The sequence below is a fragment of the Macrosteles quadrilineatus genome, unplaced genomic scaffold (genome assembly GCF_028750875.1).
Source record: "Macrosteles quadrilineatus isolate MER2022 unplaced genomic scaffold, UCM_ALF_1.0 Scaffold_2__2_contigs__length_208266976, whole genome shotgun sequence".
NCBI classification, from domain to species: domain Eukaryota; kingdom Metazoa; phylum Arthropoda; class Insecta; order Hemiptera; family Cicadellidae; genus Macrosteles; species Macrosteles quadrilineatus.
In genome coordinates, this window is record NW_026542595.1 from 165806069 (window position 1) to 165821546 (window position 15478).

The 15478-nt window shown below is 33.0% G+C and overlaps 1 protein-coding gene across 1 annotated transcript; it reads right to left on the reverse strand.

Annotated features, from left to right (window-relative positions):
- Window positions 1-10255: 10255 nt before the first annotated feature.
- LOC128984406 (uncharacterized) lies at window positions 10256-13912 on the reverse strand. Its single transcript, XM_054403724.1, has 5 exons — window positions 13828-13912; window positions 12920-13056; window positions 11930-12000; window positions 11558-11641; window positions 10256-10637 (listed from the first exon to the last, which is right to left on the reverse strand). Exons 1-5 carry the CDS (start codon window positions 13861-13863, stop codon window positions 10408-10410), a joined length of 558 nt encoding a protein of 185 aa, XP_054259699.1. The 5' UTR covers window positions 13864-13912; the 3' UTR covers window positions 10256-10407.
- Window positions 13913-15478: the final 1566 nt, after the last annotated feature.

Below are 15478 nucleotides of genomic sequence, written 5' to 3' on the forward strand. Positions count from 1 at the left end.
CAGGATACACCTGGTCACGCAAGACAGTCTGAGCTAGGCTCGGAGTGTCTACAAGCCGTAACGTCTTACTCAACCAGGAGATGTGGTCATTAACGCGACAGGCTTAGATGCTTAACACCCGTGATATACTTTTTTCATAAAACGTCCACGGGTTTTTATGTATGTCCTTCACATTCTAGGACGCTAGGCTCATGTCTGGAACTGTTTTACACGTTAGTTCAGGCGTTACGATCACGCGTTGTCACTCATCTAAAGACATTGATGATTGGAAGGATTTTAACCCAGGACCTCACACCTTAAACCTCGCGCTCTACCAGTAGCCCAGCTCGCTTTCGATTAGATGTTGATGATTAAACTGAAAAAAGTCTGAATCAATTAACAAATGAGAGTTGGAGATGAGATCTCAATTATTCCATTCTACTTCTCCAATATTTCTAGGAAATAAAACGAAATTTCAACACCATCCAGTGTATTCTAACTGAATAAGTATAAAGCACCAAAAGTAAAGCAAATCAATTTTTCGACTGCGTAAAATATTTCGAATTCAACAAAAATTACAATAACGGTATACACATATTTTTTACATTGTTGTGTTTTTAGTGATTGCCATTTATTTGGAATTGTTGATATGGCATATTGTTGCAACAATATTTAGATTCTGAAATTTGTTAAGACGTCATCAGGTTACTTATATCAGCATAAATAAACGGTATCAGAATTCTGACACATACTTTCTCCCATAAGTTTGTCAACAACCTTTATCATGTGTAAGCGGTAAGAGTAAATATACGGAAATGGGATTTGTACAATTTTGTTCAGAATTTAAAGGACAACATACTAAATTTTTATAAAAATGGTTCGGGCCATTTTTGTGAAAATCTGATTTTTCCGTTATTTTATGGGGTTTTTATGGGAAAATAACATAATTTACAATAACTTTTGAACCATAATTTTTACAGAAATATAATTTGTACCATTTTGTTCAGAATATAAAGGACTATAACATACAAAATTTTTATCAAAATCGTTCGGGCCGTTTTTGGGAAAATCCTATTTTTCCGTTATGTTAAGGGGTTTTATGGGAAAATCTCCATTAAAAATAATTTTTTTTTTAATATGAAAAACTATCAAAACTTTAAGGACCATAAAATACTATGTTAAAATAAAACCGGATTTTTTTTTCTAAAATCCTATTTTTCGTTATTTTATGGGGTTATTATGGGAAAATAACATAATTTACCATAACTTTTGAACCGTAATTTTTACAGAAATGGGATTTGTACCATTTTGTTCAGAATTTAAAGGGCTACAACATGCTAAATTTTTATCAAAATCGTTCGAGCCATTTTCGAGAAAATCCGATTTTTCCGGTTTTTTATGGGTTTTTATGGGAAAATCCCCTTTAAAAATCAAAATTTCAAAAAATAAAAAAAACGCCTGGATATACTATGGATTAGAACCTACATACCAAATTTCATCGAAATCGGACCACAGGTGTAGTCCCTAGCTCTGTACACATCCAGACACACAGACACACACACACACACACACATACACACACACACTCACACAGACATCACTTCGACAACCTTTTTTTGGGTCCAGGGGGACCCAAAACGAATATATCCACTCAAAACTCAAACTCGAAAATTTTGACGAAAACAATACTTTTACTCTCATAGTATATGGAGAAAGTATTGTTTTCGTCAAAATTTTCGAGTTTGAGTTTTGAGTGGATATATTCGTTTTGGGTCCCCCTGGACCCAAAAAAGTGGTTTTCGAAGTGATGTCTGTGTGTGTGTGTGTGTGTGTGTGTGTGTGTGTGTGTGTGTGTGTGTCTGTATTCACCGAATAGTGGCATCCTTCACAGGCACACGGCCGTACTGTGGCACCTTCAAAAATTGTGGCACCTTTTTCAGGGTGCCACAGCTAATTCGATCATTTTTGAGGTTTTCCAGCATTATTACGTCGTTTAAACATCACATGCCACAATTGAGTATTTTTGAACTCGTTGATGGGAGTTTAAGTAGCGCAGGTACACGCCGAATTGTGGAACACGAAACCATACAGGTAGCTAGCGCGCCTCGCGCCGTCCGCCGGAACTATAACTTTCCTAATGCTACGTTGCCAATTCTCGCGCCAGCTTACACTCTAAATTGTGGCACCATGCCACAATTCAGTATATATCAACAGTGTGTGTACAGGATGCCACTTAATGAGTTGTAGCGCTTGCTCAGTGTGTAGAACAGTGCAACAAGCAACTAATAAACTAATAATACTGTACTGCCACGTACTATAAAACAATTTAAGTACCATAAATAATATACTTTTGCTCCGAGTGGTGAACAATTTTTTACATTAAAAATAATTTGTGTTGTAAATAATTATTTAAATTGTTTTTATGCCACCATTAAAAAATGTATTTTTGTTTACAAACATAAATTGGTAACGTAGTTACTTTGTATCAATTGAATTTTTACATTGAAACAATAACAATGTTTTAGGTTAGAACACTATATAAGTTGTCCTATGCTGCAATTTTTTATCTTACAAACTATTTCGTGCTGACATCTGTTTTATTAACATTCTAGTCATGTTGACAAAAATTTTACAATTACATTTCTGAATCACTCAGTAGAGGTAATTATTATTATTTTTTATTATTATTATTTTTTATTATTTTATTTAATTTACAATCTGTTCAAAAAAAGTAGAACAATAAGCAAATGTGATAAAATTTAAACACAGTAGTTAGTCCTTATCCAACAATAAAGCTAACAAACAATCTTTGCATATTGGCACAAAGTTTAAAGTCCATAAATCTCTAAAAACGACTACTTAGGTCAAAACATGGCATCTTTTCAATCTATATATACAGTTGCTGTTGTTCAACAAATTCAAAGCGAGGTAGTTGGTATGGTACTCTAATTTCTTTAAGTATTTGGCACTTAACCTTGAAATTTCTTCTTTGATCGTTGGGGTTCGACTGTCTCTATGGAGCACTTCGTTGTTAACGAACCATGGTGCCTGAACAATGTGTCTAAGAACAAGAACTTTAGATTGGAATCTTTGGATGATGTTCAAATTGGATTCACTGGATGTCCCCCACAGTTGGATACCATACGTCCACACTGGTTTTAGAATGGTTTTATATAAAAGCAATTTATTTTCTGTTGTTAATTTAGAATTTTGATTTAATAGGCAAGAAAGAGGTAAATTTCGATGCAACATTGCTGAAAGTTATGTTTTGCTTCTCACTCTCAGAGTATTCCAAAGACATCTAATGTTTCAATCCATGTTCAAATGTTATATGAGGTAAACATATAACCGAATCAATTAAAGTACGGTACTTAAATTAAAATACATATTATTACTAGGGTTGCTTTCAAAGAGGTGAAAGCCAGTTGAGCGGAAAAAACGTGATTTGATATTTGTATAAGTAACTAAATGTAAGAACTCAATAGATGTACTAATGCTGGTTTTATTGGTTAAAATTATAATAATTCAAATTTGTTTTACTACATCTTGTTATTCAGATACCTCTTCCAGAAGTGCATTATGGTAGTTTTGACCAGGAAAATATTACAGTAGTTGGAATCTGATATTAACATCCAAAAAGGGCATTAAAGTATAAAAAAGAGAACGGAAATTTAACATCCAAATTTAACTGTAGCCCACAACAAAAACATTGAGCTTCATTTTTCACCCTTACAATCGGTTAAAGTATTGAAGTATAAAAAAACGTAATTATTAAAAAAAAACTAGTATTAAAGTATAACAACAGGAGGGGAAATTTGACATTTAAATTCAACTGTGCAACATAAACATTGGTCTTCATTTCAACCCTTGCAATCGGTTAAGCTCAGCTTTCTTTGCTGGAAATAATTTTTGATTGTTAATACCAAGTATTCTTGATATGATGGAGGATATTATTGTAATGTAACTAGATTGTACGTCTTCTACCATTATTAGGACGATTTAGAGACAGCATTTTAATATTGTTCTTAATAATGGCCATTGGATACAGAAGATTTTGATGAAAAAGGCTTGCTACAAATTTAACATGGGGATGGAATGTCTGTAAGTTGTATTGATAGTCAAAGATAAAACATAGGCCTACGAAAATCTTAGGGCTATTTTAATGTGAGACTCAAATGTAAAACACCTTTAAAAGACTAAAATGAACTGAATTATCAATTATATATTTCAATGTGTAAAAATGTAAAAAATTCAAAAAGACTTACTTATTGAACAACAAAATAAGATGGCTGAAATGTAGGCCTAAACATAAGTAATAAGTAAACATCGCATTCAGCTGATTTAAGTGAAAACAGAATAACAATAAGAGGGGAAGACATGTCTTAAATATACAATGTAGATAATATGATTAGAAATTCGTAGCCTACTTCTGGACAGGCCTAGTCAATTATCCATACCGTGGATAAAAGTGTACTTCTATTAGCCCAGGTAATTAATTATTTACTTATTACGGTTGTAACTGGACGTATGTATAGTCCGTGGCTTGGCAATCAAATAACAGTATTTAAATAGGATAGGCTACTGTTATCAACTTTTGAAATTACTGGATTGTTACCAAATTACTGTTTCACAAAATACAGATTCCATTTTCAACCGAGCCATTAAAATGAGGATTTGCCGAACAATTATTAATATTACAAAATAGTATTTAATGCTATACAACTTTTCACATTCCATAAATTATATGTTAGTTTTGCTATGGTCAAAGGTCCAAATCCAAAAATGTTCTTTTCATTTGGTTTTTATGTAGTAATTTGCTAGGATCATTGACTTTATATCAAGTCAATGCTAGAATACTGTAGATGGCTTGTTAAGACCATAACGCAAGCATTTTTCAAATCGTTTACCCGTTTAACCAAATATTCCAAAAGATAAAAATTATATGGTGCAACACAAATAAACAACCCGATCACCTATCTATAACCTACACATTACCTCCCTAATCCAACCTTACTTTAAAACACTTAATGTAGTCACGAATACTCATAAACCCCGACCTACCTTCACCTACCACCTACCACATGCCTAAATTAGATCAGTGTTCAATCTGCGTTTTAAGTGTAATAACTTACTGCACCGTCGATGTAATTCAACATAATATAACCTGTGAGGTATTATCGGATTAAATATCGATTTCGATGCGGTTAGATATATCGCTTATTTTTTATCAGAATTTATTTTACAATCGGTTCAAATATGAGGACAATAAGTAAAACATATATCAAAACAATGTCAGGAAACATTAAACAAGCACCTGTTCATCAACAAGCCTTGCCAAAAATTGGAACAATCATTTAAATATTTACAGAAATCTGTAGCTTAGGTCCAGCACATGCACAACACTTAATAATCTGGTAATGCACTGACTATTGTCCAGCAGATTAACAGCAAGACTGTTCGAAATCCTGATTTCTAACATTGGCTGTTTCTAATCAGCCGGCAACACAAATAGGTTCCGAGGAAAGTAGTCACAGGTCCGTATCCCTCCGCTCCTTGTTAAATATTGGAAATTTTAAGTTCGATTTAAATTGCATTAGCATTATCTAATTGAAATTTGTTTGTTTAAAAACCATCTCACTATTAGTCTAAGTAATTTTGTTAAGTTTGGCTGAAATGCGTTCAGCCGTTATTGAGTGATGTTTCTTTATTTGTTGCATTGAAGTTTATCCCAAAGAGCTTCGCTCGCTCCGCATTGACAGTAGCTGCTTAAATAGTATTTTCTCTTTGTACCATTTTTTACAGCCAAAATGTCGTGTTATTTTCAATAATGTTACCAAACCAGTGCGCTAAAGTCCGTAATATAGGCAGGTGCAAATAATTTGTCAAGGTGGGTACCATTTTAGACAAAGTTTCTATGTTTGGATTTTATTAGACACGATAAGAGCAGATATTTCTACATAAATATTTGATATGTGTAGTATAATATTATAAAATATAGGCAAAAGTGGTGAAAAAGGCAGACACTAACCCGTGCAAGTGATATAAGATAGTTCAATAAGAAATAATTTAAGAATTGCTGTGATAAAAGGACTTTCCACTGATTTCGTAATGGGACGTTATATTGCAAAACATGACATGATAAAGAAGGAAATCAATTTTAAAATCTGAAAATAACATTGCAAATATTTATTCGGTAGAATTCAGTAACTCCCAATAAATGTGTGTTGTTTGAAATACAATTTAAAAATGAACAGCTGTTTCATTAAAAAGTATTATTCACGTGGCCAAAATGTAAACAGCTCTGTGGAGGGATCTTTAAAGGCTTCTGGGGCAGAGTCCTAAGGGATTTTGATTAGTCTTTCTTTTAATACCTAACTCATCTACAGACCAAGACGTTTCTTTGGACACCCCTACCAAGTTTGGGTCTCTAAATCAAACGTACAAAAATAGTATATTTCGTATCTAGGGCCGAAAGTGAGGTTTTGCCGACTCGAGATCGGGTTTTTAGTTCGAGACGAATTCGAGAACGTGAAACGATCGAGAGCTGCAAACACATTTTGGCTCGTGGTACGAACGCTATTTTTCACCCAAGTATGTTTTGCAATATAACGTCCCTCTTATTTATGTGAAATATTTTGAGGAATCAGCAAAATCAAAAATAACAATAAATAGTTGTCTAGGCAGCTGTGACAAAAAACAAGTCTATTGCAATGCCATGGATACAGCTTGTGCATTTAATATACATTAATGTTTTAAGTAAATAGGCGAACAAGTAATTTTGCGGCCCTAGGGATGTAAATCCCTGCTCGGTCCCCATATGACGATGACAGCTGGCATGGCCAGCAAAACGTAACTTTCAGCCACCAATATAAACCAGCTAAATGTATGTAAAACAGCTAAAAACATCAGAGTGAGGTGAAAAATTCGTTACGCATACTTTTACATTACCATGAATTAATTATATGCATACAGAAAAAACGGAGTCATACTTATTGCGTATTTTAATGTAAACTAGTGGCTTGAAGGGACATAGTCCCTAAAAAGCTTAAACGGAAAAGGAATTATTGTTGGAATATTTAAACAAACTCAGAATCAAATTATCTATATGTCAGGATAGGCCTAGATATCCCACAACAACATATCTTTTGTGCAAAAAAACAAAACAGTTTGTTGTTTGTCTTTGTTTGCTTTTGTTGATAACGTTATGTTCAATAAAGAATTTGAATGATTCCAGAGGTTTAACTGCTAAAGGCAGCAAACATGTTTATGAATAAATATTGGTTTATTAAGGTAGCTTTGGTTTTTTGGTTAATGCTGATAACAAGGCTTCCCCGATTGAAATACAGTATTGGAAATTGTCTTCGTCAAATAAGAAAAGGCAAAAAATTGTGTGTTGAGATACTCTACCCAGTTATTATTTCTAAGTCTACAGTATGCTCATTTTGTAAAGGTTTAACAAAATTATTCTTAAGTAAAGGCATCCCATTGACAGAACTTGGACCTAAATTTGTTTGTGATCAACATTAAAAACCACTATTAGCCTAGTGTAAGTATATGTGGTGTTAATCCTCCTAAAGGTGCGATTGGTTTACATATTCTACCAAAAAAGGGCCTAGTCAACGTCTAATTACTAACTATTTTGCGGCTAGTTAGGGTTCCATTACCCAGTTATCGAAACTAATCACGACATAAATATTTTTGGTTCGTTTAAATACCTGTACGAACCTACTTCATCTCTATCCCCAAATTGTTTTCTAAGAGTAACCGTTGAGGTTATTCCACTTCATAAAAAATATTGATTAAACACTCCAATAAATCTCAAATATAAATGTTAGTAAATTAAAAAAAAATGGAATAAATCTTTTACATATGTTTTGAAATAAAAACAAAGAAGATCTTCTTTTAATCTTGAATCGTTTCTTAAATCTTGAAAACAATTTATTTCAACTTTGACATAACTAAAAAGTCTTGATTATTAAAGGTATCGTTATCCCTTTATATAGTTGGTTTTATATAGTATACATTACATTGCATAATTGACTGGCAAATGAGTAATCCAAATGTAAGCTTACTTGCTAATGATAAAATCACGATCAGCTGGATTGATGTAAACAAAAATCAGCAGTAAATGCCTTCTAATGCTATTCTTATGGAGAACATTGTACGTTATATCTAATTTTGTGTTAAGATTTTGGGAATTTCACTATTTTCCCGCCGTCACGGGATAAAGACCTTTAATTTGAGCCCTCTCACGTCGTTCTACGACTTCCCAGTCGCCCACAATTTTGACGCAAAGAATCGGCTTACGTAATTAATATATAGATAGAATAGATTTCTTGTATATTCCCATGAAACTGATAATGTACCCAGCACATTAAGGCCTTTATTCCAAGTATCTCAGTTCGTAAACCATACATACAATGTGACGATAAAATATCAACAAAATAGCATGTAGTTTTATGTAATCCTCACGACATTTCATTTGGTCCATTGACTTTAAATCCAATAATTGTAAAAATTATTGGAGCTTTGAAAAAAACTTCATATAAAATCCTTACACTAATAAAATACGACGTCATGAGCGCGAGAAATGAGCTACAGCGGCTAGGGCATAGCCACATGAATACAGAACGGAATGAAGGAACTAGAACGGAGAACTGGCAACAGCGCACGCAAGAAGTAGGGGGGGCGCACACACCGCTCAAGCACTACAACGCATTAGTGGCATCCTGTCCACACACTGTTGATATATACCGATTTGTGGCATGGTGCCACAATTTAAAAACTGGAATGTTAGATGTTAAAATGGAGTGTTCATTAAAAATATCGATGCAGACATGTTTCTACCGCCTTCCTTCATCCACTGGTGGCCGCAGGTTGAAAGATGCCACAATTAGGTGTTTGCGAGTATTCGGTAAAACCCCGTATGTGTGTGTGTGTCTGTGTGTCTGGATGTGTACAGAGCTAGGGACTACACCTGTGGTCCGATTTCGATGAAATTTGGTATATAGGTTCTAATCCATGGTATCTCCAGGCGTTTTTTTCATTTTTTTGAAATTTTGATTTTTAATGGGGATTTTCCCATAAAAACCCATAAAAAACAGGGAAAATTGGATTTTCTCAAAAATGGCCCGAACGATTTTGATAAAAATTTAGTATGTTGTAGCCCTTTAAATTTTGAACAAAATAGTACAAACTCCATTTCTCTAAAAATTACGGTTCAAAAGTTATGGTAAATTATGTTATTTTCCCATAAAAACCCCGTAAAATAACAAAAAATAGGATTTTTGAAAAAAAATCCTGTTTTAATTTAACATAGTATGTTATGGTCCTTAAAGTTTTGATAGTTTTTTCATTAAAAAAAAATAATTTTTTATGGGAATTTTCCCATAAAACCCCATAAAATAACGGAAAAATAGGATTTTCCCAAAAAACGGCCCGAACAATTTTGATAAAAATTTGGTATGTTATTGTCCTTTATATTCTAAACAAAATGGTACAAATCCCATTTTTGTAAAAATTACGGTTCAAAAGTTAATGTAAATTATGTTATTTTCCCATAAAAACCCCCATAAAATAACGGAAAAATCGGATTTTCACAAAACTGGCCCAAAACGATTTTGATAAACATTTTGTATGTAGTCCTTTAAATTCTTAACAAGATTATACTAATCCCAATTCCGTATATTTACTCTCCCCGCTTACACAATATGATAAAGGTTGTTGACAATCTTATGGGAGAAAGTATGTGTCAGAATGCTGATACCGTTTATCTCCATATACTATGGTATAGGGGGATAAAGTAAAAATACAAAACCGAATTGACCTACGCAATCTTTGATAGATTCATTGAATAGCAAAATGTACCAACTTAATTTATTCATAGGCATTCGAATCTTGTTATTCGAGAAACGGCCACACCATTGAATTAACGAAGGTACTAACTGACATTTCTTTTTCAACAGCAACCTATTTTGAAGCAAACTGCAGTCCAATTCAGTTAAATTACAGTTTATTTTGAAGTTAAACTGTCTTTTTTCCTCAGAGATGGATTTGTGATACGCATTCAAACCTCCACCAGTACTGTCTTCTGATCAAGAACTCGATCGACTCCCGATGGTAAAAGTTCGACCGTCTACTTTGGGTACTTACGTATTAGGCCGACCACACCTAATAATTATAACCTAACCTAATAGTAGTTAGGTTAGGTTAGAAATATTTGTTATCTAAACTAATTAAAATCATTTTTTGGAAGTCAATTTATCCGTGTAGTACGATATAACACATAAGTACCCAAAGTAGACTGTCGGACTTTGACTTGGAATTGATCATGTTCTTGACCACGGGACAGTACTGGTGGAGGTTTGTTGCACAAATCCATCTCTTGGAATATAAACAGGCTAAATTAAATTTTCCTTCAAAACACTTCTAAGCGAGATACGCTCCGCCATAAGGCCCGAGCTTGTTGTAGAAAGGGTTTGGCGGCAGTGAACACAGCTGTTGTGTGACACAACGGTTTGGTAGCTTCATGGGCAAAACGTAGAAGTCCTGGTCAGGTAGGTTCTTGTCCTTGATAATCTCCTCGATCTTCCTCAGGCATGAGAGACCGAGGGGGGCGCAGTTAGAGGAGGCACCGAACACATATGGATCAAACGGCTCTGGAAATAATGCAAGATTGAAATTACAGTCGTAGGAAAGATATGTGAACAAGAATAGAAATATGTTGGTCTCTGATGGAAGGACAATATAATTAAAGGATGTAAACTTAGCTAAGAAATATTTTAACCTAAATATGACAGATGTGTTGAATAGCGTATCTTTTTTTTGGCTTTGTTACTAGCTAATACCACATTTAGCCAGGACCTTTTTAAAAGTCAAATGCTTAAGAGCTAGATCCAGAAAGACCATCAAAAAGCTATCACTTACCAAAATCACGCCTACGATCTTCCATCAGGCAAGGCCATTACAATTTCAGCTATTCAAATATATGTTCACTTGATCATTTGCAGGTTTTAGAAACACGGTGGTATGAAATATATACACTTTTCTTCATATTATGATTAATGAAATATATACACTTTTCTTCATATGATTAAAAAGACCACAATTTTCTTCAGTATTTTCTTCATCCAAATTAGTGCTAAATTTACCTTTTATAACTCTTTTAGCAAGGTCTATGTAGTTTTTAACTAAACTCTCGTTTAACTTTGATGTATATTACCTCTAAAAATGACCCTTTTGCATTGTATCGTTATGCTTTTTTGAATTTTTGGTATAATGAAAACAAAAACTTTAAATTTACCAAAATTTCTTATCCCTCATTCCCAAACACTATGGCAAAAAATATTTAATCTTTTAACCTTTTTATTTATTGACTAGTTAGAACAATGAGTCTCTAGAAATTATCAAAAACTGTGTGGTCACTTTAAAGTTTTGTTTGTCAAGGTTTTTAGTGGATTTATTGACTCCGTGTAATATGAATGCGAGTACATGGTAATAATTAGACTCATAAAAAGTTATTGTTTACCTACCAACTATTAATTTGTTTAAATATTCAGTAGAAGTCTAAAAGCCTCACCTCCAAACGCTGAGCAACGATATACAACATTTGTGTCACAGCCTGCATATGCAACAATGTGATCTTGCACTATCTGGAATGGATCTAGAAAATAATAGAGAACATTCAATAGGAAAATGTAAGTTAAGTCTTCAATTAAGTTCCACAACCTTTTTCAAAAATGTATGTTAATGTCTTTAATACTTTTACTTCAATACAACACACTTTAGTTATAACACGAGCTGGTAATTACTATTATTATTATTGTTACTATGTGTATGGTTAATAATTGTAATATCGTTAATTTCTGTTTGTAGCCATTTTCCTATTTTCATGACTAAGCTCAAAATTACATATAAAATTAAAAGTAACGTCATTTAATTGAAGTCTTACTTGCTTTCCGGTTCACCCCTTTCGAAACCGGTCCCTGTACATATGTGGTAACGTCATTGGAACCGTCACAGCTTGAAATGGAAAAAATAAAATTAATCAGAAGGAAACACATAGCTTGTTAACTAGTATACTTAATTTACCTTCAACTTATGCTTGGTTGTGGATGTTATAATCTATATATTAATAGGCAAGCATGTTTCTTTAAAACCTTTTTTCTCAGCTCGTGTGCATCGTGGGGTAAATCTACGCATACCGTTAGACAGCTATTTTCCTGTAGGTGTGCAGAATCCCTTTATAAATTTAAATAGGCTCAAAGATAAGCACAAAAAATTAGTTTAAAAATTTGAAAAAATTAACATGGATCTTATGCGTTGCCATGCTGGTGACGAAATAACAACGAAATATAAACAGAAAATCAAAACAAATGGATGAAACTCCAATCACATGTTTTATTTACAGTGTGGGGTGAAAATAGAGAAGTGAGTAAGTTTACATTACATATTTTTGGTCGAGTTTCGACCACTGGACGACCTCTCGTTTAATTTATTTCACGGGGTGAGTTTATGTAACTGATAACTGATGACACTTAAAACTAAAATCTTCCACACCACACAAACCACCAGTTCAGATATTTAAAAAAATATGGTCTAAGATTCTCATGGGTATACATCCAGTGGTGTACAAAATGCTAAGATATATTACAGACTTTAACAGGTTGAACATTTTACCATTCTACCAACAGTTTCCAATAAATTATGTAAGCCAAACAATGTTTTATGAAAGGAATTAGCCACCACCACAGTTTGGTGGCTACGACAATATTGATTTTAATTTGAGAATTTGTGAATGTTAGAACATAATTTATAAATAATTTTCGTGATTTATGGTAGCACTTCTACAAAAAAATATTCTGGTCTTATGTCTTTTACTCCACACAATTTACAATTAACACAACCCTATAAGAGACATTACAATGGTGTGTATACTTACAATACCCTCGACACATAAAGTGTATTAGCATTTGGCTCGTCTGGAAGTGGAAAGTACGTTATACAGATGTTGTCTATAAGGACGTTCTCGGAAGTTTTGGGCAACAGATTCAGAAAAATGGGTTGATGGCAGTTGAACTAGAAGAGCAAGATGAGCTTTTTTAGGAGCACACTATGATATAATTTTTAATGTATTTAAATGAGAAGTATAACAAATATCTAGTAAGCCAAAATAAAATCTAAATAATATGTAAACAAACAGAATGGTATTTATTTGTGACGTGGTTTTAGGGCGGGACAAGGCTAAATGTAAAAAAATTAACTGAACCAAAATTACAAAATTTGAGCTGAAGCTAAAAACAAATATAACATCAATTCAAATTTTTATTCATCTGAAATATTTTAAGTTGTTATTTGTAGTCAGAAAACCCTTAAACTTTGAGTCAAGTGTATCAGAAATTGTTTTGGATAGTAAATAATTTGTCTTCCTCACGAAAGTATTACTGAAGTGAGTCACCATGTACAGTTAAAAAGTTTTATAACAGTAAAAAGCTATTTTATTGGTTATTTTATGACTGAAAAATAATAAATTTACATCAATGTAGGTATTAACAGTCGAATTAACAATGCTTTAAGCCAAATAACTATCTTATCTTACCCTTTATGAATAGTATTTTATATACTAAAATTCCCTTTTACAATAAATATAACACCTATTTATAAAGTAATGATTGGCTTTGGCACGAGATCTTTTAATGTTTTTTTTTTTATGTTATAGTTATAGCTCTGAACATTTTAGAGACTATTTCTATAAAATTGTAATAATTATATGATATTATGATCTACCTTTTTTCAATCAAGCCTAAGAACTATTGTTAAAATAACTAGTTTTATATAGGGTATACTCACAAACGTTGGGCTTTCATCAATAGTGTCGACCTTCATACATTGTTTGATTGCCTGAGACAGTCCAAGGAGGAATAAAACTAAGAGACACCTCATGTTTTGCTGTAACAGAGATAATTGAGGATTTTATTTACTTGAATAGTAATGATTGTTGGGGAAAGCAATGACTAAAGATTAATATTTTTTTTATTATATAAAGTCAAGTACGTAGTGTCTTTCATGAACACACGTTTGACGTTCTACTTGATACAATTTCCAGAGCATATTCTTGATAAGATAAAAGTTCATTGACATAATGAAGTGTGTGTGGGTGTGTGTGTGTGTGTATACGTCCGTGAACGCGATATCTTAAGTAATTTTTGTCCAATTTTGATTAAACTTAGTATAAAGGTGTAATGAAGTATAACCTTGAATGAGTTTGCGAACCAGCATGATCGGACCATGGGAAAGGGGTTTTACGGGAGGTTTTATGGGGTAAAAAATTGTTTTTCTCATCTTTGACCTTGAAAACACGAAATTTCTCAATTTGAATGGAATTCTCAAATGGAAATTCGCTTAGTCTGTAGGTTTGCTGCGGCGGGAGTATTTAGGTTAGAAGAATGGTTATAATACTAAAAGGTAAAAAAAATATGAAATATACATAAGCAATTTTTAATTGTTATAGTCCCTTTATTTTCCATGCGTTAGTAGGTATTGTGAATTCAATTAACAAAATACGTTGTGCTATAACAGGGTGACTGCCAAAGCAGATTAACTGACAAGAATGTTGAATGTTATTCATCAGGCTTAAATTAACTGTCTTGTTCCATTCCTGTAGAGGAATATAAACAACTCAAAACTTTGAATATAAATGTTCGATATATCAATCTGAATTAAAAATATACCATATTAAAATACTCATAATTAAATACACTTTTAACACAATACAATTGCAAGACAGTTCTCATAGTAAAACCGTAAAGAAGTATAATTCTGATTCCCATATAGTGAATTATACTATAGTTCGGCCGCTTAGAAAACGACCTGCGCGCTAATGCTAAAACAATGCTGGAGGAGGTCGCTTTCTAAGCGGCCGAACTATAGTCTTAGAATAAAAAGGTACTGAGTGTGTGCACTTTACCAACTAGAGTGGTGCTGAAAATGTAATTTCTTTTAACAAATTTCCCATATAGGGGTATTTCTACATAAACTTGTTAAACGTCCCGCAATGAAAGACAACTCATTATAAACTGTGGCAACTTTTTTTCTAACTCGTAGGAAGATCAGCCTTTTCACATCAACTATCTTAGTATAGAGAAACTGTATCAGCAAACTGACACATACTTTCTCCCATTAGATCCTTCGCAATTTCAAATCATTTGGGGTTTTACAATTTTTTAGAACCTTAAAATACTATATTAGAATCAAAATCGGTTAAGGTGTTTTTGCTAAAACCCGTTTTTCTGATAGTTTTTAACCATTTATAAAATCACAATTGTATGTGAAAATTGTGAAATTAAAAAAAATAATAAAAAGCGCATTAAAATACCAGGGATTAGTGGTGTGGATCACACACACGACACTTCGAAACTCAACTTTTTAAGATTAAGGGGACTTAAATAAGACAATGGTACCTGTTGATCGAATTCGAGCAATTGCTAAGTAAAAGTAAAAA